Consider the following 27,576-nt stretch of genomic DNA (forward strand, 5'->3'; position numbering starts at 1 on the left):
TCAGCGCTTGACCCCGCGTGGTATTGATTGACAACCCAGCACCGAGAATGACAGGCTCGGCGCCGGCGGACCAATGGGAGGCCGCCGAGTAACTGCACCGCGCCGCTATTGGTCGAGAGGTCTTAAAGCCGCAGAGGAGTTCCCCACGTGGGGCAGGAGCCGAAGCTTCAAAACAAGGCAGTGCTCAGACATGGCTGATGTTCATATCACACAAAGGCAATCATCTCCTCTCCTCTCTCCCCTCCCGCTGTGTAGCTATCACCCAAATGCTGATAGGTAGGGGCGCGGACGTGTTGTGCAACAATCACGAGCCGCTTAAAGTAGAAATTTATGGCTTTAGTTTGGCGAACGTTCGACGATCGATTGGTCATTAACGTGCCCTTCACGGTGCACGTGCATTAAGGGGGCGGATTAAAGCCGGATTTCTTGAAGGGGGGGGGGCTTTCACTTTGAATATTTCACAGTAACATCACTTCGTGTTTATATAGCCCGTTTCCTTGTATGGAGGGTAAAAATTGAAGAATGCTTGTTGCAAGGCGCATCATCTTCCCACCCTCCCCCGCTCCAAGTTATCTTGGTGGTCTCATCCCCCCCCTAAGAAATAATTAAAATAATTTTATCCGCTGAAAAACAAGCAAGCATCCCCTAATGAAGCGCGGATGTGGTATTTTTGCAGCCTCCGTCAAATTTGGAGATGATCGTCGGCACATCAGTGCGTGCTGCTGTTGTCGAACACACTGTGGGACGGCTCGGCTGATGCCTTGTGGATCCGCGGGATGATGTCATGTATCAGTGCACCCCACGTGGGGCCCGCCGCTCTCCGATAGGCAGATGTGGCCATATTCCTTCCGAGTAATGCGATTGGACAGATAGACGCTTCCACGGCAGTTCAGCCCTGCTGCCTGTGTGTGGCAACCGGGGGTAAGCTGGACAACTGGGGGGGAAATGCGAGATTGTGGAGAGTACCGTGTTACGCGTTTAAAGAACCTCTTCGACTCGTAGGAGAGATTTTTTTTTTTTGGAAGCCTATATGTATATATGTTTTTTTTCTTCTTCTTTTTTGGAAAGGATTAACCAGCCGTGTAAGGAGCGCATTCCTCGGAGGTTCAACGCCGAAGAATAAAGTAGTTTAATCGAGCCCGACCGCACGAAATTTTCTCCCAACTGCTCCCTCCAGTCTGGTCTAGTCTGGCTGGGTGCGTTCTGGAGAGAGTGGAGGATGCTTGTCGAGATCTGCGTCCACATTACGAGGGATTAAACGCCTGAATTATACCGTTCTGTGTGTTTTTGTTTTTCCCCTCACTCTCCCTCTCTCTCTTTGGGGGAAACAACAGTCGGACCGACGACTAGGACGCACGTTTGGGTATGTATTTTTCACAGCTGTTGATTTCTGTTTCAGCGTATTTTAATGTGTCTTCTTGGGGCGTGCGCTGCGCTCCGCTCCGCAGCGCGGCTCTTCGCGGCTTCGCGGCAGTCAAAGTCGGCGGAAAAGCCAGCTGCCGTCGGTCGGTGGTGTCCTGTGAGTGCGGGGCTTTCTGGTCATTTGACGAACATCAGTAATAATAATAATAATAATAAAGGCGATATGATCAGTGTTTAAAAGTCCCACATTGAGATGAATTGGATTGAATCACTTTAAATTATAAATATGTAATTATTTATATATGTATGTATGTATGTGTACAAAAAAAAATCGTAACCGAATAAGGTCATCAAGAAGACAGAGGCGCGCGCATTGTGTTGCTTTTTTACACGACTTAAAATTGCTGCGGTTACTGTGGACTTGTTTGGAACTGCATTAAGTTGTTTATTATACATGTGTAGGTTAATTTGCGTCTTTTTCCCACTCGAATATAGAATCTCCGCGACCTCCCCTCACCCCTCACCCCACCCCTGTCTGCTGAGACTGGTATCTGTGAGACAAATTTCGACCATTTTGCCAAAGGACCTGCACACTGGAGACGTAAACAAAGGATACATTTCAAGATGTATCCACAAGGCCGACATCCGGTAAGACGTGCCTCTTATGTACATTGAGCATTTGTGCAAAGGAAAAAAAAAAGGAGGCAAAACTCCCTTGCAAAGCCCATTTTCCACTCTTAATGCAGGTCATCCCCATGCTCCTGATGAGTGTGCAGATGTTTTGCATGTTAACATGCTTTTACTCACATGACTTGTGCTGTATGCAAGGACAGGTGGTGGCTTCATATTCATATTCAGTGTGAAAGCCTACTCATGTGGTGTTATTAGCAGCTGGAGGTGTGAAGTATGGGCCCACCTCCTCTTGTGTTATAATGTCTTACTGCAGAGGAGACGCTCATATCCTGGAAGTAGTGAATTTGTGGAATAAAACTTCCACAAATCGGTGAGTCGGATTGCTGAGATTTTTCCTCTCTCTCTCCTTCTGCTTTCAGGCTCCACATCAGCCCGGCCAGCCTGGCTTCAAATTTACAGTTGCCGAGTCTTGCGACAGAATTAAAGACGAGTTTCAATTCCTCCAAGCCCAGTATCACAGGTAATGATTATCACAGAAATGACAGGAACGTCAGTTTACTTTATTGGTCTGTGAAGGCTAAGAGTAATAAACGGCTTGCGATGAAAAAGGGCCAGGTTTTTTTTTTGTCCCCTCACTCCCCCCTCTTCACTCTGTTCCTCATCTGACGAGTAGATACGCGTGAATGAGTGCTGAAGTGGTTGAAATTGACACCTTGTCTTCTGTTTTCAGTCTCAAGGTGGAGTATGACAAACTGGCCAATGAGAAAACGGAGATGCAGCGCCACTATGTCATGGTAAGCTTGCGTTACAATGGGGAGCAATTATGGTACCAAATTGCAAGGCTTGTTGGAGATCTGGTCAGGGTGGAGCGACGCAGGCTATTGTGATCACCTGCATGTGGTGGTTAGGGCGGGCTGGGTGTCAGGTACGGGCCTGTGAAAGCCCTCAGGGTGGTGGTGGTGGTGGGAAGGAGGAGTGGTTTGGTGCAGCTTGTTGCTACGGAAGAGCTCTTCCTGATGGGCAGTGGGCTTCATTAAAGCCCGCCTCTCTGATCTCCAAGGGGTTGACTGCCGCTTTGCCCTCTGTGTGTGCTGATCTGATTATTCTCCTTGGAGACACCACCGCTCAGACATATGCAGGGCCATAAATTAGGTGCGAGCTGTTGACGGATGCCACTGTAAACAAGATGGAGGTTGTGGAACAGGGCTGCGGTTGTATCTTTGCACTAACCTTCTTTATAATCTTTAATTATTAGCTTTTATTTAAGCAGCCTCTAAGAAAAACATAGGTGTGCCGCTGACGCAAGAAATGAGCCCAGACATGACGCAATGAGCAGGTTTTCCTGTGGATGTGTACTTGCTTGTCTCGGGTAAACACTCGCGCACTCACAGCAGGGGCGATTTAAACCAATACATTCTGGCCTAAATTAAACTACTTTTTTTGTTGTTTTTCCTGTGAAAACAACATGTCAGTCTGACATCCAGGAGGTTAGGTAAACATGTTGGGAAGTATCCCACAGCCAGCGATGGGTGTCAGGTTACGCTACGGCTGTAAGACTCTGATCTCAGACAGAATGGCTCTCTTGTTTGAGAGTAATTTTCGAAGAAGCTAATGGACTGAATAATGCATTGGCCTCATCAAATAGACGCTGACTGGAAAGCCATTTCTGCCCCGGTTGCCAATTCTGGACTCCACGGATTACATTTCAGGCAGCCAGACGGACTGACCTGGCTGGAAATATCAAGAGTGTTGAGCAATCGCGTTACGCTAAGTAAACAGACATCGTGGAGATCTGAGGGCTTAAGATAGTGATCAATGCATCTAACCCTTTTCTCCCTGCGCCTACACTACAAACAGCAGAGGGGGGAAAAAAATCAATTTATCGGCTGCACACTGTCAGCTGCTCAAAGAACTTCTCTTCTGGTCTGATCTTAGTTCATCACCTTTCAAGGTTTTTTTTTTCCATCCCCACTGTTCAAAAGCATGTGATAATGTGATTAGTGTAGGGATCAATCGCATTGATTAGTGGCTGTGCAGAGCCTATTAGTTGCGTTCAAAACTATGACAATATCACACATTTTGTGTAATGTCTACTTTCTTTCTTTTTTTTCAGTACTACGAGATGTCTTATGGGTTGAACATAGAGATGCACAAACAGGTATGTAACATTTTATTCTTTTTTGCCATAACTTTTAATAGAGAAACTGATTACATTTTTTTAAGCTTATTTGACCTGCCAAACAAACTTTAGCCAATTTTAACTTGTTTTTAAGAATTATTATATCAGAACAGAATTCAAATATTCTTTTTCTATCCTTTACCCTGTGAGTGCTAATAATTATATCATGTGTAGAAGCAACGTCACACTGTGTGTGTCAGAGAAAGCAGTTAGTGTAAAACAGGCTATTGCTAAATATTATAAAACAATCATAAAAGGACTTCAAAATTAATATTATGCTAGCATTTAGCATGGTATGTGTGGCTAGAAAGCAGACCTTTCCCTTTAAATGGCTATTTATTAACTTAGCACGTAAACACCACATTGTATATGATGATGGCTAAATTTAGAGTCTCCTTCCCTTAGTAATAGCATCCACTCCAAAGAATGAATGTTTTGCGCTGAAGAATGTTGCATTGACTGATCAAAAAGCAATTGGATTTTTGAGTTTTGTTCGGCAGGTCAATAGTCAGGGCTGATCAAGCTGAAAATTGTCCAGTTCTGGTCAGAAGTTGATTTCTTTGTGCACTGCATATTATCTTTATTATATCCTCTCTGCTGATTGGATCAGAGCAGTCAGATTAGTCAAGCCATACACTGTAAACCAGACAGGAGTGCGCAGGCGTATGTGCTGAATGAATGAAACCATGTGCCACCATTTATACAATCAGTCTCAGCCATTTTATTGGAAATCTACAAGTGGTGTCATGAAATTCAAGTTAGCGTTTTGATAAGATTAAAGGTAGACTTTGACAAGCTCTGCCTTTGACGTGACGATTACAAAGACAGAACTGCTGAACAGTAATTACAAGAGCGGAGCAAAAGTCATTTAGCCATTTATTGCGTCCTTATCTTTATCCAAGAGGCCTATCTCGTATTGCTTCACAGATCAATCACAATAATACCTGAAGTAATATAAACATTGAATGAATGAGTAATCCTTAGATTCTGCTACATGCAGCATTTAAACCATTAAGTCTGTCTCTTCCCCTTGGTCAATGACAGCATTGGCGGCAAAACGGATTGGCGTGGTGGGATGATCCATCAGTGTCTGGGGCTGTGTGTCGCGTTGCCACATGTCTGTCAGGTCCCGAGCCCCTTTGATAGGTTCTGTCAGGCACTTATCGCCAACCAGAGGGAAGATGGTGGGGTGGGGGTGGGGGGATGGGAGCTGGAAATGACGAGGAGGAGAATAGAGCTGGGAGGGGGAGGGGCAAGAGCCTGGCTTTGTGTAAACAGGTTAATCGACTGATCCATTTTAGCGTCTGACTTTTATCAGGAGCCTCAACAGAGCTGATGGAAGCGCTTGAATAATTCATCAGCGGGGCCCCTAACCTCCTGAACGGCGTGTTTGTGAGCAAACAGTGCGGGCCCTCGTCCTTGCAGCTTCCCCAGCCTTACAAACCCGGATGGGGGAGGAAGAAGAAGAAGAGGAGGAGGAAGAGCAGGAGGAGGAGGAGGAGGAGGAGAAGATCAGGAGTGGTTAACAGGCAGGGTTGGGGTGGATTATTGGATGCACACAGCCATATTATTTCCCTGCCCAGAGATTTATTCCATAGTGTGGAAGCTCATTCCTCTTACTGTGCCTTTTTCATTACCGCGCAGGGACATATTTCAGGTTTCAGAATGCACACGCCGACACAGCTTGGATGGACTGATGTGGCAGTGTTATCTGATCCTTCTCTGTCAGACCTGGTAGAAAGTTGATGCAAATGGCTCATTTTTTCTGCATGACGTCAGCCTTGTAATTGCCGTCATATGGTGCTTGTTTCCTGGAGCTGCATGGGGGTTTGGGACTCAAACTCTGACTTCAATCAGATTTGGTTGTTACCTGTAGTTGTAACACACACTCGTGCCTGCATGAGTGTGCTTAAAAACAAAAAATACACGTATGGAACCAGCACCAAAGCGCTGTTTTGTTCATAGAAAATTGAAAAGTGGTTTCAGACACTGCAGGTCCTGAAAGCCATCAGTGCTTTACATCTCAAATCTGTCACAAGGGACTGAATGTCAGTCTAATAGTCTTGTGGTATAAGCTTTTGGCTGTCAGGTTCACTTATGTAAATGGAAAGATTTTGTTTAGAACTTGCAAGAATTGGGAAACTTTTGCTGTCTTCGCATAGAACAGGTTAAGTGGGTTTCAGATGATTTGATCCTGAAGTTGTCAAAGAAAAGTCTGTTGCTGCAGTTTATTGGAAAGCTGGTTTGTGACCCTTTAAACTGTCATCTTGTTTACTTTGGATGCTTATTTGAGCTAGTGACTAGTTCAACAAATGACAGTAGGAGGTAGTGTGCAAACTATTACCTTATACTGGCAAACACGAACAGGGAGCAGAACGTGCAAAGTATTTCTTGTTAGATCAGTGAAGTGATAGATTAAGAGATTTCATACGTCTCACCATGTCTAATATTTAGGGACCAGGATACAAATGCAACCTTTTAGAGCTGTTCTTGGGGTTCAGGTTGAGCCACAAAATATATTTATCGTGCAGTAAGAAATGGATCCATTTTGGCTAGATGGTGAATCGTAGTCCTCTTGATGGATCATGATTATTATTGTTTTGTTTATATGCTGGAAACGCACATCACGCTCTAGGTTTTAGTTTGTTCACAGCTTTGTTGGTACTTTATAATTTCACTTTACACGTTTTGTTCTTAAAGTGGTTTCACCCAGGAATATCATTGCTGGGGCACTGCCTACAACCTTTATTTCCAGTACTGTGTAAATGAACATAAAATTCTGTGTAAAACGTGTCTGAAACAAGCTTGGCGGTGGTTTAAAATAGCATTTGCATAAATAACTGAGGCCAGAGTGATTTTAAGTCTGCTTTGGTCGTGGACCTTCCAGGTTCAGCTCATTTGAATTTAAACAGATGAGATACAGTCGCTTGTAAGCTTTTAATTGTACCTTTCTTCAAAATTTCTGAACTACTCTGTTTGATGTTTGCTGATCTGATGATGTGTCCCTTTACACAGGCCATTGGGCTCAATACTCATCACTTCTATTACCATTTAAAAAGTTTGCCTCAAATGAACAAAGACTGGTTCTTTGCATTTCAGTTAAGTGGGAAACTAATTATTCAGTTTAGACGAGATGACCTTACTGGTCCTAGATTCTTCTTAGTAGCAAAGTCATGCCCTAAGGCCACGCTTTCAGCTAGTACAAATTACTGCCTCTTTAAATATAACCAGTCAAGCTGTGTTTTCAGATGAATCACCTGCTTTTCCTTTAAATTTAATGCCCATCAGTGTTTTTCAGGTCCATTTTCCCACTGCTGATAACAACAGGCAAATACTTCTCTGCACACAATTGACACGCCAGCCTGAGAGTGCTCTTAAAGTGGTGCTACACAGGTCCGAGTACCTGTAATTGTGTAGCAGCCGTGCAAAGCTGGCCTCTCAAGGGCCAAGCTGTCATCTACTTAAAGTGACAACAGCCCCATTTTTATCTGCCAGCAGACCAAAAAAAAAAGAAGGAGTCCTTGCAGCGCTGCACTGTATCTATTTTGACAGCGGCGGTGAGCTGAGCTGATGCGTCTGCCATGTATTTGCATGTTGTGTTGTGGGAGCGCGGAGGCTGGCAGTTGTTTAGGGCAGAGCGGATCCGGCACCTCCTGACCTCTCCCAGCCAGCTGTCACCATGACACTAAGCTACAGAGGAATGGGCCCCGAGTGCTCGAGGACTTTTTACAAATCCCGTCAAATGTTCGAGCGCTATTTACAAGGCTTATCTCGGCAAACATGGATTATACGGGCCCGGTAGCTTTCCAGCCGTTTCTAATGGCCTCTGTCAACTCTTTCTAGAACTCTTACAAAACCGCATTGATGTATCAGCCATAAAATCTTTATCGTATGAGACCACAGGTCGTTCCCCTTCTTGTCTCAAGGCAATAAGTAAGTTATGATCAGAATCGCCTTTTGGACCGTTGTACTTTCTGCAGCACAAGCAGGTGTATCTCAGTACTGTAACATCATCTAAAAGCTTGTTTATTTTAACGATTTAGTTTAAAAAGGAGGAAAAAATGGGATAAATTCATTAGAGGAATAAATATTTTTACAGATTATGTAAATGCTTTTTCGTTTTATAATGTAAGACCTATAAAAAATAAGTTGTAATACAGAAATGTCGTCTAACAGCCTAAGAGAGATCTTTATTGGTTATCCATCAGACACAGATCACAGACGCCTTCCTCAAGGAGAATAGGCCACAAGAGGTCATTGCAAATAAAACCGGCTGTTCAGAGTACTTTATCTCAGCAAATTAAGAGAAAGTTAAGTGGAAGGAAAAATTGGAATGAAGGTTTGTAAGGTTTTCAGTCTTTTCTAATATTAACATTTTTTTGAGTGGCACATGCAGCTGTTTCCGATGCCAGCCATCACTTTATTTCATCTCGCATTACATCTCCAGCTTGTTTTCTGGCTCGCCTAGCTTAAGTAGCTATCCATGTCGCAACGTAGGTCAGCAGGTCTTCTTCCGTCGGTCATTACTTTCCCATCGCACTCTTTGGCTCTGCTCTGAGGTAATATGTCAGCCTGCCAGAAACTGCCTGGCATTTCTGCCATGTGTAATAAATAAGCCGGCGGTCTGCGAACTACATTGTGCGTGTGTACTGCTGCCGTTGCTGCTCCAAATGAGAAATCAGAGAAAATCCCTGTGATGTGTTTGTGTTCTGCAGTGGCCCTGGGTTGAACTGCGTCTCATAAATTCCAAAGATGATGTAGTTTTGGCCCTGTTATTCTCTTTGCTCCCAGTGCAGAGCTCAGACGTGAAAGTCTCATCTCCCAAGCCTAGAAGGAGAGAGAAAGAGAGAGAGAGAGAGAGAAAGAGAGAGAGAGCGCAAGCACGAGGGGAAGAACAAGCTGGCTGCGCTGTGTTTTTACAGGAGAGTGGGGGTGGATCCTACTCCCCTCTCCCACCGCTCTTTTTATCCACCATTCATTTGGTCCGTTCATGTGATCGACAGGCTGAAAATTCAATTTAATGACCTGCCTCCAAGCACGTAATATGATTTTAAAGCCTGTTACGGTCAAGCAGAGGTGCCATTTGCATAATGATCCCCAGCCAGATAGGGCTGTAGCTGTTGCCATGGCAGTTGGTCGACAAGCAGAAGAATGGAGGCAGGGTTTTGTGGATGGGAGGCGAGGAGGGTTGCGGGGAGAGAGGGGGGGTGATGGGGCGTGGAGAGGGTGCTGGGTTGATGGCAGCAAGAAATTGCTCCGGCTTGATTCTTAGAAAGGCTGCTTCTGACGCAGACTGCTTGCTGTCTTTTTAATGCTTATCGATCACAGATTGGAGGACAGTAACCCACAAAGTTGTTATGGTTTGTTATCATTGTGCACTGTGATTCATAATGTTGATCCTCCACACTGTCACATGTAAGTAAACAGAGCAGGTTGAAGGCCTTGGCTTCATAAAAGGGTGTGGTTGTGCGGTTTAACTCTGAGGTTAAGTGCAGGACGGAGAAGTTGCAGTTGTGGGGGAGGTATAGCGAGGGGAGGAGGAAGGCGAGGGCATGGAGGGGAGATCCTCTCGACGCAGACGCACTCTGCCTGCTCATATCCGTTTAACGTGGAGTGCTCTCTCAGCACAGCTGTGCTCCATCCCCCTGGGCTCTCCTAATGTTTTAAATATTTCAAATGTCAATATCACGCTGTTTAGAGGATGTTGAGTCAAGCAGTTCTGATTGCCGGAGTAATTGGCTTAATCGGTGTAAACATTAAAGGCGGGGTTATGTGCAGTCACTGTGTGCTTCATACACCTCCAACTTATTTTGCTTCTCTTTCTATTTTTTTTTTTTTTTTTTTTTTCCAGACGGAGATTGCCAAACGACTGAACGCAATTTTAGCTCAAATTATGCCTTTCCTGTCACAAGAGGTAGGTTTTGAATGCGGCCTTCAAACAGTGCCACAGCTTTTTTTTTTATTTTTTTAAAAGTGACATATTGTTACCTGTGTTGTAGAGAGAGACAATTAAGTAGTTTTGAGTAATTGTGCCGTGTTGTTGACACTCACCCTCACTCTGGAAGTCCTTGTAGTGTTGTGAAAAAGAAACTAATATTGGGATGTCTCAATAATCATGCCTAAATGTTTCCCCACAGCACCAACAGCAGGTTGCTCAGGCAGTGGAGAGGGCTAAGCAGGTGACTATGACCGAGCTGAATGCCATCATCGGGGTACGTGGACTTCCCAATCTGCCTCTCACCGTGTGTATACTCCCTTTTTTTCCTTCATTTTAGCTTGAGTAGGGGCAGACATTCAGTGCACCTAAAAGACACAATTGGAACATGTTTTCTACACTTATAGACATGACTGCCTTGAAAACGTATTGATGTCTGTATTTTTTGGATTAGATGTGACAGACCAACATAATGTGATGCACAATTGAGTATTTAGGCTCCTCTTAAGTGTAGTCAAAAATGGAAAAAGCATGGCACAACTTCAAACCAACCAAAAGAAACCCATTTACCTAAACTGACCACCTGAGTAAGAAGCAGTGATTGAGGACCTGCAGAGATCTGCAACTCGGTTGACAGCTAGGCCAGCTTTTAGTTGTGCTTTCTACATAAAATGGAGGCAAAAAGAAAGCAAATTACAGGGGGAAAAACACAGCCAAAATGTTTCCTTCTGACAGATTCTCAAATGTCATGCAGGGGAAGAACATGGGGAAGGCGCTGGTCAAATGAGACAAAAAAAAATGTAACTTTTAGGACTGAGATGCACAAAACCCTGAAAATAGTCATTCTGTAAAACACAGTGGAAGCACTATAATGCTGTGAGAATGTTTTTTTTTTATAAGCAGGAGCAGAGCAGCTGTTAGAGGCTGCGAAAGACTTCATACTGGATTTGAATGTTTTAATTTAAAGCATAGTCATGAGTAAGAATGAACCAGGCCTAAATTAAAATCTGTGGCAAGGCTTTTTTTTTTTTTAATTGATGCTCAGAAAGGTTTTCCTTTCAGGCTGATTGAGCTGAAGCTTATTCGCAAAGAAGAATTGGCAAAAATTCAGAACCATAACTCTGTTTCTATCATTTTTCACAATTGTGTGTTGCTATGTTTTGGTCTGTTATATAAAATCTAAAAAAAAAAATGTTAAACTATGAATCCTGCTGCATCTCACTTAGCAAAACAATGTGACTGATATGCTCCATATATTTAGTGTAACTCTTATGGGACGGTTTGTTTCTGCAGCTTTGCTCTCGGTAGTGTGGTTTCCTGCCTTGTGCATTTACAAATGTGAGCCTGAGAGCTCTTAAGATGCCCTCCGCAGCCCGCGTTGCTTTAATTGGCTAAGGTTTTAACAAGGAGCCTCATCCCTCACTTTTGACCCGGATAGCTGTGGGAGTTAAAAGGGCTGAGGCTGAGCAGAACAGCCTCCCCGAGACGGCTCAGGCAGCAGAACATCCCCGCCGCTCGGCGCTTTGCAGAGCTCATCGCCGAACAATTAATGTTTGGTGTTCATCACTGCTTCAAAACACCATCTGCTGCTCATTGATCAGCTTTACCCATGCTGCACTGCTCAGGCAGAGGCAACTGGTTTCACTGGGGAAACAAAGCTTGGAATATCTGTGATCTTATTTGAACAGTTGAACCTTCAGCATGCAGGTCCATAGAGGCTGACCTGATGCCTGGATGCACATATTGGAATTCAATTATTACGCTCCTTTTGACTATTTTGTTTCTGGTTGATTACTTTCTTGAATAGAGATGGTTTTATTTTAGTATTTTGGGACTGACGCAAGATGTTTTATTACACTGCAAGCGGCACCAGTTGTGTCTAACAACAGTAACATTTGATTTGATGTCTTATATGTAGTTTTCAGTTTTGGAAGAAAGCAGCACTAACACTGTGATCGTTTAGAAGTTGGAGCTGGGGTGATTGTTTCTCTGTCTATCTGTCTATTTTTAAAAATAGACTAGATGGAATACATGATGTGCCTGTAGGAGGAGTTAGTACCCAGTTGTGTGTGGCGTCAGGGCTGTCGAATAAAACGAAGAGGCCTCAGTCCAAACCTCGCAGCAGTCGCTAATGTCAGGGGGATGTGTATGTTTAAGAACACCTTCCCATGAGTTATTTATTACAGAGAAGCTCTGTAGGCATGCCAAAATCCTCATGTATATTGTAAAGCAAGGTGGGGGTGAAAGAGCATGCCAAGCAGACAGGCAAGTGTACAGGAACCAGCTGCATGTCTTATTGATGGAGCTGCAGGCCATTAATAGAATGCAACTAGGGCAGCTGCTTGAGGTGAAGCCGGCTGCTGGAGCGTCCTGTTTGGTTCAAACATAAAAGTCTCCGACATGCCAACCTGGGTTATTTCGCACTTTTCGTCAGGACAACCTGTCTGTGTGGTCATTATGGCCAGTACTTCTGTAGCTTTGACCACCTCTGTCCTCCTTTTCAGGAGCAGCAAACTGCCTACCCTGCTCTTATGGTCAGTGGTGTTCACAAATATCTGTCTTTTTCACACTTTGGACTGGATTTGGCTTTTGTGGCTTGAAGGGATTTTGTATGTTGCATGGCCGTTCTTATATCCAATTAATGCGCCTTTTGATTGGGCATGGTGTGCTTCACAATCTTAAGTAAAAAGGGTAATTGCAATACTACAGGTGAAAACAGCTTTGATGATTTTGACTAACCCACATTGTCCTGACTCTTTTTTTTCTGTCTATCCATCTGGTATGCTAAGATGGCCTAATTACTTTGATTTAAATGAGAAAAACTATGATTATTCCTCCTGCTGCTGTTTATTAATTACAAAAACGTCAACACCCATTTAATGTGCTAAACTTAAGCAAAAGTGTACTGACCTGCTGAACTAATTGAATAGTATGCTTGTTTGGCATTCTGTTCTTGATGGAGAACACTGGGAGTAAAATAGGCTAATACTAGCTGGTTAATTAGTCAGACTATCTGCTTAAACAGCCAGACTTTAATGACATTCCCTCTGTAGTTTGCCAAGTGTAATTGTATGAGTTATCCAACACTGTTATTTTATGACCTGAAATATTTCCAGTCCAGTTTGTCCTTACTGTAACCAAGGGAGCTAGTCTGTCATTTCTATGCTATCTAGCTAGCAGTGTGAAGCAACAGGCGAGGACAGGGCAGCACAGTGTTCCTGGAGAGCATTAGGATATATTTGACTCATTTTGATGCTTTAACTTAAAAAAAAACCACAAAAAAAAACTAGGAACTCTGTTTCTAGTAACAGGCCCATGTCTGCTTTGAATGTAACTGTCCTGTTAGACCTTGTGAGTTTATCCTCAGGTGGGCTTTGTTTCCTGCAGTAACACTCGGTGTGGGGGTTAAAAAAGGGGCATAGTGTATAAGTCTTTATCTTGGATTATTAAATTAAAGAAATGGGCCAGACTTCTTTCTTTATTTATTATTGTCTTCATTTATAGCCCTTTAATGAGGGCTCTTGCTGATCAGCCATGCTTATTACCCATCAGTGCCTCATTAAACACAATGAGCAAGGATGTCTTCCCCCATGCCAATGAACTGGCTCCTTAATTTCCCTCATGGACACAATATTAGAAGATACTCTTCCGCTCTCTCTCTTTCTCTCTCTCTCTCTCTTTCTCTCTCTCTCTCTCTCTCTCTCTTTCTCTCTCTCTCTCTCTCTCTCTCTCTCAATTTTCCAGCATAGCTCGTATCACTCGGGGAGAGAAAAGGAATACTATTTTGGAACAAATTTAGACCTTTGGGTTCCTGTCACCCTTAAACTAAGCCCCTGCTGAGTTAATCTACCTTCTTCTGGCCTGTAGTAATTACCAACTTCCCGATATTCCTAAAATGGCTGTAAAAGGTCACTGATTGAAGTCCATCTTGTAAAAGAGAAAGATTGCATGCTGTAACAACAGCTGAATTATTCAGCTAGCTTGTAGATGGGTAATAAACTGCTGATGTTTTATTGGTGCCTCAGCTAAGTATTATTTAACCTTGCTTTAAACTGCTTCCTTCCCAGGCTGAGTGCCTTTTAACTTCCATTCATTTCCCCGTGCCTTTCAAATATTGATGGTGAATATTGGAGACTTGAGTGAGTGCCAGGAGTGGGACCCCCGCTCCTGGCTCCTGAAGCTGCCTTCTCAAGGAATGAGAGAAAAGGAGGGCCAGCTTCTGGCACTCAGAGTTCCCCCTGTGTCTTAAAAGTTTGGGTGTGCAAATGATTTATGAGCTGCCGATACAGGACTGTGCACACGAAAGCAGTAAACACACTCTGTTGTGTTTATTTTTTTTTTAATTTATTGTGTTTTTAAGGAGGTAGTTGTTTGGCTCCGAGCCTGGCAGCTCACTGTTCTTTAAAGATGATTGTTAAACTCACTGGTGCTACAGGACTTTTGTGATGCTGCAGAGTGAAATGCAGCAGTTTAAGCAAGAGTATGAATGAGTTTTTCTTTTTTGTTGTTGTTGTGCTAATCCAGGCTCTCATCAAACTTGTTTTTGGTGTTTTCCATTTTTTATGCTATGAAGGTATGATATTTCTTAATTGTGTGTTACTAACGCTGTTGCATATGGGATGTGTTCAGAAAAATGATTTAAAATAGAGATGCACTGAGAAATCAAGAAGCTAATGGAACAAAGTGAAAATTAGAAGTGCTTAAAAAAATAAATAAAGCAGAAAAACTATTTTTCACATGTCTTGATGTGTTGTTCATTCAGGTCTTGAGAGAGAGCAGGGCTTTCAGCAGATAACAAGAAGGCTGAACAGTTTATACAGCAAAGTCCGTTTTACCCTTTTGAGCTTCCAATCTCTTTCATCATGAAAATGATGAAATCTTAGTCTCAGTTTCCTAGGGAGTAAGCAATCTGTTTTTAGAAATAGTAGCCATTTTAATTGCGCTAATTGCTACAAAAAGACAAAGAGTTTAAAATGTCAAGTCTGTGATCATTTTGTCTTAATTTAAAAAGTTGCCTCAGCTCCTGGAGTCCTAAAAAAATAATGGATGACCACAGCCGGGTGAAAGCCAGACAGAAATGTTTAGCATGTTCTTTTTTTGTTTGTTTGTTGGGGGGTTTTTTGTTCCAAAACCAGAGACATGAAAGCGGTCACAAAACCCATCAGTGCATTTCTATTTTTGCAATAACTCCTGCTTCCTCAATCGTAGGGCCCCTGCCACTAACTTGAAATGGAAAAGGAGGTGACAATAGACATGTGCCTTTGCTATTGTTGTGGGGCTTCTCCTTCCCTCCAACCCACTTGGTGTTTGTCTGTCTGCATCCCTGTTGTCTTGCAGCAGCAGCAGCTCCAGGCACAGCACCTCTCCCACGCCGCTCACGGCCCTCCGGTCCAGCTGCCGCCCCACCCCTCGGGGCTGCAGCCTCCTGGAATCCCCCCTGTGACCGGCTCTGGATCGGGCCTGCTGGCCCTCGGGGCTCTGGGCAGCCAAACTCATCTCCCGGTGAAGGATGAGAAGAACCATCATGATCTCGAGCACAGAGGTGTGTTATTTTACCACGTTTTGAAAGTTTATTTAGCTGAAATTCGGAACATTATGAAATCCTCATTGCATGATAAGCCCGAATATCCAGTTTCATTCTCATTATTAAAAAAAAATACTTCTTTAACATTTATTATTAAATTTTGAAAAATACTTTTGAATGTCTTTTAACCAGACTGCAAGGGTTCCTACGTAAGCCTTCAAAACTCAAAAGTTATGGAATTTAAATTTCTTAGTGTTTTCCAAGCCTCGGTAACTACAGAAAAATTAAAGCTGAGATCAGAAAAATGCTTGAGCTTGCTGAATCGATTAGCTGAAAACTAAAATCTAAACTTTTTAACTCAAAAATTGTTGTTTTGGTTTTTGAGTTATTGATGAACACGTTTGGGCATTTTCACAGTTTTTGTCACCTCTAGCTCTGTCTGGGGTTTAAAATGCAAATCCCAAAATGGCGATTAAAGAGACTTTTTTTAATGTTAAGAATCTGAAAACGTGTGGAATTATGAAATTAAAAGTATATAGCAACTCTGAATCATATGTTTTTGATATTCTGTTTTCTAAAGAGTGTAACAGGTTTATACCTGATGGCTAAGCTAATGGCTTAGCTTAGCTTGGTTGTGCCATCTTACACTCACAGGTTGCTAACCAATGACACTTCAATTGTGTCTAGTTGAAGTGAAATATATGGTAGCTTAACCTTGTTTTAAAACATGTTAAATGTGGGCAAACTATCACATAGAGTATGTAATGCTTCTTGTTGGAGCGGCATCATGGAGCTCTTAGGTATGAAACCCAACCTGTCGGTTCACATTCTGTCTGTGTAATGAGCGGTTGCATTCCCAGCCCATGACGACTGCATCAGCTACTCAGCAGCTCCAGCATACGTCGATGAACGGAGCCTTGAGCCCCACAGCTGATTCACACGTGCTCAGCCAGAAGCTTTTGCTACTTTTGACTTACTGACGTGCTTTTTCTCTTTGCTCACTTGGGTTCCCTCATCATCTCCGCTGCCTCCGTGACATCCGTGGAGCAGAAAGCACGGTGAGTGTCCAGGACCGCAGCGATTGTTGGGCTTTGCTGTATCTTATTGCTGATTTGATATGCTGTTATAATCTGCTTTTAGTATTTGGAGTAATGGCATTTGGAGTATAAAACCTGTGCATTATCATGCTGGAGAGATTAGAAGGCTTGTAATTTCATCACAATTGAAGAAGGACTTTGCCCTCCTTCTCTTAAAGGATTTGTTTGATCCCCCTCTACTGTCTCTCTTGTTTACCAGCTCCCTCTTTCTTCTTTTTGACCGTGTGATGAATATTCATGCTCTCCGTTAGGCTGGAACCTGCTGAAGTGTTTTATTCAAGGCGCTGCGATGTCGGATGACTTGTGACGGGCCTGTGCGGTTCTGTTTCCGTGGGCCACACCGGCTGAATGGGCTCAGTCATCTCTGAAGAAATGGAGCTCCTGGGGCGATTAGCAGGCCCTGTTTTGTTTTCTGTGTTCTCGTCCCAGGTCATCTGATAGTAGAGTGGTGACTTTGGTTAATGAGTCACGCTAAGCATCTCTTTAAAGGTCAGCCATTATGCAGACAGTGGCCCTTTGCCCAGACTTCCAGTCCATCAGCCATTGTTCCCCTCCTCTGTTTTTTGTCTGTGCTGTTGCTTTGGCTCTCTGATGGAGGGACGTAGAGATTCGGGACAACTTGGCAGTTTGCAGGCAAATGGCAAGCTCCCCGTGAAAGCTGCTGGAGTCCTGCCGAGTGCCTCCCCTTCTGTTGGCGCTTGGAGTGAGCCATCCCAGCTTGTGTAGGCAGGTTCCACGGAGAAGCACCAGTCAGTCCCACGCTGCCGTGCCCACTGGCAGGATATAGATTCTTTTTCTTTATCAGAGCTCAAAGCAGGAGCTGACACAGTGCCCAATGCCCAGGGCCCACTGCATATAGTTTCTCTCTGTCTCTCTCTCTCTCTCTCATGCTTAGTCCAAATGACTCTGAAGAGAAAAGGCCCTCTGTTCAGTCACAACACATTGCTCAAGCCCCTGTGAGGCTGTTTGTTGTCCAGTTATAAAGAGAGGGGGTGGGCGAGCTCAGAAAACAAGCTGTACTCCGTTTAATTTAGATAACGGCTCATTCTGTTGTGTGTGTGTGTGTGTGTGCGTGTGTGTGTGTGTGTGTGTGTGTGTGTGAGAGAGAGCTTGGGCTCGGTTGGTGTCAGGGTACTGTTTGGTGCTGGCCCACAGCTGCATGTTTTAGACGACTCCTGTGTCCATATCATTGTGTGAATGAGGCGTTTTTAGCGTTTGCATTAGCTCAGTGTGTTTGTCGTTTAATTTGAAATGCATACATTGTTTTGCTGTTGGATTTGATAAAAGGCAAATAAAGTGGCAGTAAAAAAAATATATATTTTTTTTCATTCTCTAGAATAACTCAATATCGCCATCAGAAAGCTTGCGAACAGCCAGCGAGAAACATCGCAGCTCCTCAGACTACAGCTTGGATTCAAAGAAACGCAAAGTGGAGGAGAAGGACAACATGAGCAGATATGTATGTTGATTAAAGGACAAGAACAGAAATGCTTCACATTTAGTTTTAGCTATTAAAGCTAAAAATATACAGATATTTAAAAAAAATTAAATACAAGGCTGAATTAGCTTGTAACTTCATATTAAACCCCATTTTTATGATGGAGCAACTAAAAGTTGTACTTAACTGTGAAACCTTTGCCCATTTTACCAATCCATAATCCCCACAGCATGAAGCTGCTACACTGACTGACTGTTGAGGTGGTGGGTTTAGGTCAGCTGGAGCAGGGATACATCTAAAATATTAATTTTGTTCTGGTCTGATATGTAAACTTCCAATAAAATACACTAAAGTTTGTATCCTGACAAGCATAGCTTATTATAAAACCAGCCCTTTATTCAACACTTTGCTTCATACAGCTGGTCTATCAGTTATTGGTAAATTATTGTTTGCTGGAGTTGTGGACTCTTTTGAAGTTTTAAATTTTACCCATTTACTCATTAACGTTTGGCTGTGACTTATATAATGCATCAGTTTATCACTATGAAGCTTAGTGGAAATTGCTTGCACTGTAAAGAACCATTAACTGTTAATGTTAATTCAATATTTGGAAGAGTGGCCAACACAGACTGAATGGCTTTGTTCACTGTTGCCAATCTACAGGCAGACTACAATTCTAAAACAACGCAGGAAATCAACGTCATTGTTCACAACTTCTCTTTCTGTTTGCTGATTGGCCTGGTTGAAATTCTACTTGAGGAATCAACTTCAATGGGAGAAATTCCATGCAGAACACTAAAGAGAGATGAGAATCTAGTTGAATTGCAGAGGAAGACAAAGGCCAAAGAGAATCAGTCAAAGGTTTCTCAACCTTATGAAAACTTTTGCAATGCCCTATGGATATGAACCAATCTTCTACCTGCATGGCATCTTCACAGTGACAGCTATAACTAGCTCTGGCTTCAGGCTTATCCAACTCTCAGAAAGAAACACACGTTGATCCAGAGTATGTCTGCTAAGGTGGCTGATTTTTCTAATTATGTCTGCAGGACAGTGATGGAGAGAAGAGTGACGATTTGGTGGTAGATGTGTCTAATGAGGTGAGCGGTTTGTAGTTTTAAATGATAACACCTACATTTTTTTACCAAAGCTGTTACATAACCATGAAAATCTGTGTTTTATCAGGATCCCGCTACTCCAAGGGCAAGCCCGGCCCATTCCCCGCCTGAAAACGGCATCGATAAACCGCGCCCACCCAAGAAAGACACGCCCAACAGCCCAGCGTCGGTGGCCTCCTCCGGGAGCACTCCGTCCTCCAAAGCCAAGGAGCTCAGTCACGTAAGACATCAAGAGAGATGAGGACAAACTAGGACAGAAGGGGGTTTTAAAAAGGAATTTCAGGGAGAGCAAAGGGGTATGTGCGAATAGATCTGGAGCGTTTTCTGCTGTGGATTAGGAATGGCTGTCTGTGCTTTAAGTGCATGACTAAAATGTCAGGGATAATATTGTCCCGCATCAGGATCAGTCAGGTCTCCTCTGTTAATAGCTCAATGTATTTAACTATTCTGGGATTTTTGCCTCTGCCTCGCTGAAAGATTAAAGCTAAAGGGGATAGAAACGGCCCCATCTCCATTGTGACTGTAATAGGTTTTAGAATAAATAGCAGTTTATGGCTGTGGGTTGTCAGAATTAGATTGGATTAGGTTCAGTTTGCTCTCATATTGTCAGTCTGCACAGTGCCTGGTTTTTGGGATTGTGAACGCGCTTGCTCTCTTGTTCCCCTGACAGAATGACAAATCCTCCACGCCTGGTCTCAAATCCAACACCCCCACCCCGCGTAACGATGCCCCCACCCCTGGCACGAGCTCCACTCCTGGGCTAAGACCCATCCTGGGCAAACCACCAGGCATGGAGGCTCTCGGTTGGTACCATTCTCTGTCCTCGTTAGAGGCTGAATTTATTTGTTTTATTATCATTCTTTTCCAGTCTGCTGTCATCTCACATACTGATATCCATCTCTTGTTTTGGTTTTTCTTAATTTCTTTCTTTCCTGTAGCAGCACCGGCTTTGCGGACCCCTCTGTCCATTGCGGGCTCCTATCCTCCCTTTCCCATGATGGGCCACCATGAAATGAATGGAAGTCTGACGAGTCCGGGCGTATACGCTGGCCTGCACATCTCCCCTCAGATGAGTGCTGCAGCAGTCGCAGCGTATGGTCGCTCTCCCATGGTAACAATTCTGCCCCTTTCAATATGTCACTCACGATGTCACATTCAGTGCAAATCTGACTTTTCATCTCATTTGTGACCAATCTGTTTTTTTTTTTTTACAAAATTTGACAAAGGCAAGTCGAAAATGTATCTGTTTTTTAAGGCAACGAGCCTTTATGTTGCATTTTATCCAAATTTTCTACTATGGAGATTAAAACCTCAAAATCAAATATAAAAAAAATGGATGAAACGACCAGGGCAGACATGTAGCTAAGCAAACGCTTTGATGGTTTTGATTGTACAAAAGTTTCAGAAACGCATGATGTTTCCATATTTCCTTCCTTAAACAAGTGCCGTATGAGATGTCTCCTTGTGAGCATGGGGAACTTCAGTGCCGGAGATCGTTCACAACAACAGTAGTGGTTGCCATAAAGACATAATGTGAATAACCTTGCAAAAAAAGAAAAAAAAAATCACCAGGAAGTGCTACCAGTTTGGGATCACAGCAACAACTCTCTATATTGCGGATGAAGTTACTGAATAAAAAACACCCAGATTTAGTAATTTTCAGTCAGTTAAATAACTGAAATAGTCAGGAGGAAATAAGAAGCTATTTAAAACTGTATTTTTTTGTTTGCTTTGAGGTATGTCCGTAGTTTACATGTCGAGAGAGAGCAAACCTTTCGGCAGATAACAGAAAGGCTCAACAGAGGGCTCAAATGTTTCTCTGTTTAATTCTTTCAGACTCTGCCTCTTATGGAAGATCTTGGATTTAGAAATATTGTGAGACTTTTACAGGTTTCAGGACCAGACCTGGGTGTGTTATTTGAGCAGTGCTAACTATGCTAATATGCGAGGAAAGACAGATGTCAACTTTACAACCGTTATGTCCATTACTATTATTAATATAGTTAATTTTGGTTTTACAGCAACTTTAGTCTCAGTGTGATGTTGCCTCCACTTCTAATATAAATGATGAAGAAGATTTTTGTATTTTCTGTGATGTTCTTATGTCCTATGTTTTAGTTTCTAATGGGAAATTTGGACATTTTAGTAAAAATTCAGATTGATGCAGATCTTTCTGGACACTTTGAGAGTTTTTTCTTTGATCACAGAGCTGAATTTCAAACATTTATGTCTTCTCATTTTTCAGGGGTTTGACCCTCACACACATATGAGAGCCCCTGGCCTTCCAGCTAGCCTCACGTCCATTTCCGGGGGCAAACCGTGAGTGTCTCACCAAATGTGAAGCACTTTCACACATTTCCAAACCCAACGACTATCACTTCACTTCTGCGTATCGTTCTGTAGTGCGTACTCTTTCCACGTCAGCGCAGACGGTCAGATGCAACCTGTACCCTTCCCACCCGATGCCCTCATCGGTCCCGGTATCCCGCGTCATGCTCGTCAGATCAACACGCTAAGCCACGGCGAAGTGGTGTGCGCCGTCACAATTAGCAACCCCACCCGTCACGTCTACACCGGCGGTAAGGGCTGTGTCAAAATCTGGGACATCAGTCAGCCAGGCAGCAAAAGCCCCGTCTCCCAACTGGACTGTCTGGTAAGAACCTTCTCCGGATTCACTCATTTCTGACGTTTCACAATTAGCCTTTGTTGTGGAGTTTATAAACTGTGTCACTCTGTCTAAAATTGGATAATCCTTTTGTGAGGATTACATCCCACTTAAGAGTTTGACAGTAAATGTACTGACTCAGAAAGGCAAGCATTTATTCAGTGTCTGATCAAAACAATACCAGGCTCAAGAGTATGAGCATTGTTGTTACTTTTCCAGGTCTAACAAGTGTGAAAAAAATGTTTCAAAACTATTTTTTACATCCTCATTGCTAGATAAACAAATCAATTGATGCAGGTTGTTCCCATTACCAGTACCTCCCATGCTAAAGATGTAAGTTCAAACAAGGGAAAAACAATTCCAAAAATGCTCAATGAAGATGATTGACAGCAGTAAGACCCTGTTGTCAATCATCTGATTGGTTGCTTCTGACCAATCTGCGTTGCTCTTTCTGCAGATAGCAGTAGGTCCACAGGGAGAAGTCAGAGGAGCTTGATTTTTTGTTTGTTTGTTTGTGTTTTAACAAGTTATTTGCCTCAAATTATACTGTCTGGACATACTGACGTTTTTAACAAATGTGTACAAAATATTTTTTCTTTATAAGAGTTACCTAATGCAGTTTTAATTTGGGTCCAGATTCGAACCACTATCTGCCAATTGGGAACCTTTGGCAAAACTTTTCTCTGAAATTAGGACCACAAATTGTAAAGATGTTCAAAGAACATTTTTAGTTTCGTTTTACAGATGTGTCATTCCTTGTTCTTCTTTGAACACTAATGGCTACAGAAAAGATTGACCATCCAGATGTTTGTTGTTAATACAGAGCACAAATGTATGCTAGGAAGAAAAACACCGGATAATCTGAAGATCATTGTATGGAAAAAATATTGAATTTTAAAATTGGGAAATTTAAAATATATGCACAATCGTGTCCATCTGTTTGTCTTTCCGCTTGGTTCAGGTCAGTCTGGAGAACACCTGTTGGTTGATTTGATCTGAGGATTTTCCTCCTGATTCGTTTCTAATTCTCTGCACTCCTCTCACTGGCCAGATCTTGTATTGATTGGCTTTTTGTCCTCCGCGCGACAGAACAGGGATAACTACATCCGATCCTGTAAGCTCCTGCCTGATGGTCGCACATTGATTGTTGGAGGCGAGGCCAGCACTCTGACCATCTGGGACCTGGCCTCCCAGACGCCCCGCATCAAGGCTGAGCTCACCTCGTCCGCCCCGGCGTGCTACGCCTTGGCTATCAGCCCCGACGCCAAAGTCTGCTTCTCCTGCTGCAGTGATGGAAACATCGCCGTTTGGGACCTGCACAACCAGACTCTTGTTAGGTTAGGGAAGAAAAAAAAAAAAACATATTCCCAGTGTGCGGGCTCTGGCTCCATAACAGAACTGCTCTTGTGTGAGGAGCTTTTAAAGAGGATGTCAATACATGTTTGTGTTCCTTCTTACTCTGATTGCAGGCAGTTCCAGGGTCATACAGATGGTGCTAGCTGTATTGACATTTCCCATGATGGTACTAAACTGTGGACAGGCGGCCTTGATAACACTGTTCGCTCTTGGGATCTAAGAGAGGGTCGACAGCTGCAGCAGCACGACTTCACTTCACAGGTACAGGCGTTTAATACAGAACCAAACGTGTAACCCACCAGTATGTGGTTTTAGCCAGTGAACCGTTTCTTCTGTCCCGTCCCCAGATCTTCTCCTTGGGCTACTGTCCGACGGGAGAGTGGCTTGCTGTTGGAATGGAGAGCAGCAATGTGGAGGTGCTCCATCATTCGAAGCCTGACAAGTATCAGCTGCACCTGCACGAGAGCTGCGTCCTCTCCCTTAAGTTCGCCTACTGTGGTATGAACTAACTTCATATAAGGAACAGAGAATAACATGGCACCTTGCAAAACTATTAACACCCTTGAAATTGTTCATGTTACTACGAACTTTAACTTTGACTGTTTTTAGCTAGATCGACACAAATTTGTAAATTGGTCTTAAGTCAAGAAAGTTTTTCAATTTCTTTATATTTTTACGAATTAAAATCTGAAATGTGTGGCTTGTATTTTTTTATTTAGCCCATTTTACTCTGATAATCCTATGCAAAATCCACTTCAATTAGAAGTCACTCCAAACACAACATCCCCACTTCTGGCAGCATCAGAGTGAAGGGATGATTTTCTACAGGTGTGAAGGGGAAGTTGCAGATATAAAAAGTTGGATAGAGATAAATAAAGGGTAGCCCTGGAATCTAACCCGCCTAGAAAATTCAGTCAAGTCTTTTACATGAAGTAAGAAAATAGAAAATAGTTAACCCTAATAATTAAAGAATTTGAAAACCTGTGGGATAATTACGGATCACTTTTGGGGACGGGGAGTGTACAATGAGTACAAAGATCCCTTTTCTACAGACATCAGACTGCTTAGGTCATTTTGTTTTTAAAAGAAATCTTTCTTAGTTTTTGTTTTTGCCTCTAATTTGGCAGGAATGTCAAGGACTAGCTGTGCAAAACTGTTAGACAGTTATAATTGAAGCAAAAGAAGGCTCAATAAAATGTTTTAGGACGACTGAATATGAAATGTGTTCTGCATCTTACAGACTTTTATTCCAGAGAAAAAAAGCTTAAACTCGTGTATCATTTTCTTTCTACTATGCAATTATGCACTACTTTGTGACTCTATCACATGAAATCCTAATAAAATACAAAACGAGAAGCATTTTATGGTGCACAGATACTGTTGGTAGTAAGAGCTAAAAGCCTTTTTTCAGTTGTTTTGTCCTCAAGGCTAAAGATGTAATGAGTCTTGCTATGAAGGTATTTTCCCTGTCTCTCATTAGTTAAAGGAGGCCTGATCATGGCACTGCCTTTTTCTTCTTTTTTTTTTTGCAGGTAAATGGTTTGTAAGCACTGGGAAGGACAATCTGTTGAACGCTTGGAGGACTCCTTATGGCGCCAGCATATTCCAGGTATGCGGATCAATACCCTTTGAATGCAGCCGTGGCCAAAAGAACGAGCGGAAGGACACGCCGACCGCTGTCTCGCAGGCCTACCCTATCAGTGAAAACTGAAACTGAGTTATTGACCTGACAGAGGAGTCTTTTTGAGGGCCAAAAACTTGATGTCACTGCAATCTAATCTACCCCTGTAGTCAGCTAATCCTCCCCACTTAAATTTAAATGGACCAAAGTGTATTAGTCGCTTTCAGGAATAACACATTTTTATCTTCTTCTTCTCTCTTTAACAGTCCAAGGAATCCTCTTCTGTCCTGAGCTGTGACATCTCGACGGATGACAAGTATATCGTGACGGGCTCTGGTGACAAGAAGGCCACCGTGTATGAAGTGATTTATTAGAACTGCTTAGGACGGCTTCGGATCGGAGCATGCCCATGCTTGGGAACAGCATGCTCTTCCTCCTTCGTCTATCTTCCCTCAAACAGACGACATGGATTCTGCTTTGCAGGACAGGAAGTTTGGCAGTGCCAGACTGGAATGGATGGTGGCGCTGTTCTGGACCTGGATTTTATGTCTGATTATTACGACACTCTGTACAGCAAGAGTGGTTTTGCGAAGGCACTGAGAAAAAAGGAAATTAAACAAAAAGACGTCTTGCTGTTTTTTTTGTTTTGTTTTTGTTTTGTTTTTTTTCCTGTTGGATTTATTTTTTATTTTTTTTAATCCTTTCAACTGTGGAGATAAAGTTCCATGACACAACTAGAAGCGGTGCTTCACTTTGGAGCTTTTCCTCGGAGGTCCTGTGAAAAGTGTACATAATGGAGTAATAAATGGCCTTTTATAGATTTATATTTTGGTGTCCAATTTCGCTTGTGATGGTTCTTTCTTGTTCTCTCTGTGATTTTCTGTCCCCTTTGGGGATGGAAATTAGATTAGGACTTTGTAAGAGGATATTCTGTTTCCTCCCTCCTCCCCCTTCCCTCCTTTCCATTTTTTTCCCATGTTCTTTGTCAAGAGCAACCTTTTTCGGAAATCTAATTTGGAGGGGTTTTTTTTTTCTTTCCCGACAACAGCTTTTTTTTTTTTGTTTGCTACTTGGTACAAAACAGATGCTTGTTCCAAGGAGTTTAGCCACAGAAGACTCCGGAACTGCCCGTTTTCCCCCTTGCCCCCCGTCTGGAGGACGAAGAAATTCATTGTTTTCAGTTTTCACTGGCCCACTGGCTTTGGTCAGCAGAAACTCAACTCTGAAATGAAGATCTGTCCCTGAACACTGGCTGCTTTCAGTAATACCAAAATGGATAACTAACGACTGGGAGACTGATGGATTTCCTGAAAGGCAGCCGTGACTTGAGCTCAGATGTTGACTCAACCATTGTATGAAAATTCATTGCTCCGCTCTGCAAAGTCATCAGTCTGTGCAAGTTAATTATTGCCTTCCTTGTTTTGACGGCCTGTGACTGATATGCAAGACTTGCTTGGTTACACATATAGATGGCAAGCAAAGCCACGTCCACATTTGACATCCTAGGTATGCCATTTGCTTTCCTCAGTACTCGCAATATTCTGCCTGGAAAACTCTTACAGCAACAACCGCTGCATAAACTGTCGCATACATTCATCTTCACCCATAAGGATTGTACAGTAGACAGTTGTTGATAAGTCAATAAACTGTTTTTATATAAAGTATAATCTGGACTTGATTTCTAACCTGCTGTTGCCGTTCTGCTTACGAAGGTGTTTAGGGAATAGATGAATGTTTTAACTCTTACTTCATTTACCTTAAAGAGGATAAAACCTTAACATGAAAGTAACACAAGAGTCAGGGAGAATCTGAAAAAAAAACATCCAACCCTGTTTTCACAAAATCTGCATATCAACTCTTTTTAAAAATAGTAAAATTATATATTTTGTTATTTCATTTTGAAGGATTTATTTGATTAATTGTATTTCCATCATTGTTTTGGCTGCTGTTTCAACTGGTTCACTGGCATGGATTAGTGTCAAGTCTACAGATGTCTGCAAATGTTAATTTTAATCTTTTTATATTAAACTAGCAACTATTATGCTAATAAGCTCATTTTTAGATGAGATTTTGTGCAGCTTTTCTTGCAAGGGAATAAATGACAACAATGTATCCTCCATCAATCTTTGTGATAAATTCAGTTAACGGAAAGACAGAAAATTAGTTTACTTCCAACATCTGAAACTCTTCTGAAACTTAAAATGTTCACGTCTGTTGAAATAGCAGGTTTTAGATACATTTTTCAAAAAGACTACAGTATCACTCCAGACCTTTTTCCACCTTCAGAAATGAAATGGAAAAGGTACAATAATCTGACTGAACGTACGTGCTTACACTTAAAATGCCATCAGATTTTTTGTTAGTTTTATTTATTTCCTGACTCTGGCTTTTACAGCTACAATTTTCTTCCAGTGTAAATATTTTGTTTTAATTTGATTTCTAGAGGACACTTTGGTGCTGTGGGTTGAAATTAGCAAGTTCTTGCTATATTTTTAATTATTCTCAAGTAAAGTAGCATCAGAGCATGATACTGCCATTACCATGTTTCACTGTGTTCTTTTGGCAATATGGTTATTATTTTAAAATTGTGGTCTATTCAGTCGTAGCTCTACCTATAACATTTTCTTCCATATGTTTGCAGAGTCTTT

General features: G+C 42.5%; 1 protein-coding gene across 8 annotated transcripts; it reads left to right on the top strand.

Annotated features, from left to right (window-relative positions):
- Positions 1–717: 717 nt before the first annotated feature.
- Positions 718–26,595, top strand: tle3a (TLE family member 3, transcriptional corepressor a). Of its 8 annotated transcripts, none has more exons than XM_016673764.1 (22): positions 718–1,363; positions 1,858–2,010; positions 2,415–2,515; positions 2,726–2,789; positions 4,109–4,153; positions 10,026–10,088; positions 10,312–10,416; positions 12,614–12,643; positions 15,447–15,651; positions 16,684–16,691; positions 18,067–18,189; positions 19,218–19,268; positions 19,354–19,506; positions 19,957–20,089; positions 20,228–20,397; positions 21,532–21,605; positions 21,690–21,939; positions 23,041–23,288; positions 23,421–23,568; positions 23,655–23,805; positions 24,840–24,916; positions 25,195–26,595. In XM_016673764.1, exons 2-22 carry the CDS (start codon positions 1,987–1,989, stop codon positions 25,300–25,302), a joined length of 2,331 nt encoding a protein of 776 aa, XP_016529250.1. In that variant the 5' UTR covers positions 718–1,363; positions 1,858–1,986; the 3' UTR covers positions 25,303–26,595. The 8 variants fall into 8 exon arrangements, with proteins under 8 accessions (XP_016529250.1, XP_016529249.1, XP_007556911.1 ...); XM_016673763.1 differs by having other exon boundaries at positions 720–1,363; positions 12,617–12,643; positions 20,225–20,397; XM_007556849.2 differs by having other exon boundaries at positions 720–1,363; positions 10,312–10,386; positions 20,225–20,397.
- Positions 26,596–27,576: the final 981 nt, after the last annotated feature.

Source organism: Poecilia formosa, unplaced genomic scaffold (assembly GCF_000485575.1).
Source record: "Poecilia formosa unplaced genomic scaffold, Poecilia_formosa-5.1.2 Scaffold81, whole genome shotgun sequence".
In the NCBI taxonomy this organism is placed as follows: domain Eukaryota; kingdom Metazoa; phylum Chordata; class Actinopteri; order Cyprinodontiformes; family Poeciliidae; genus Poecilia; species Poecilia formosa.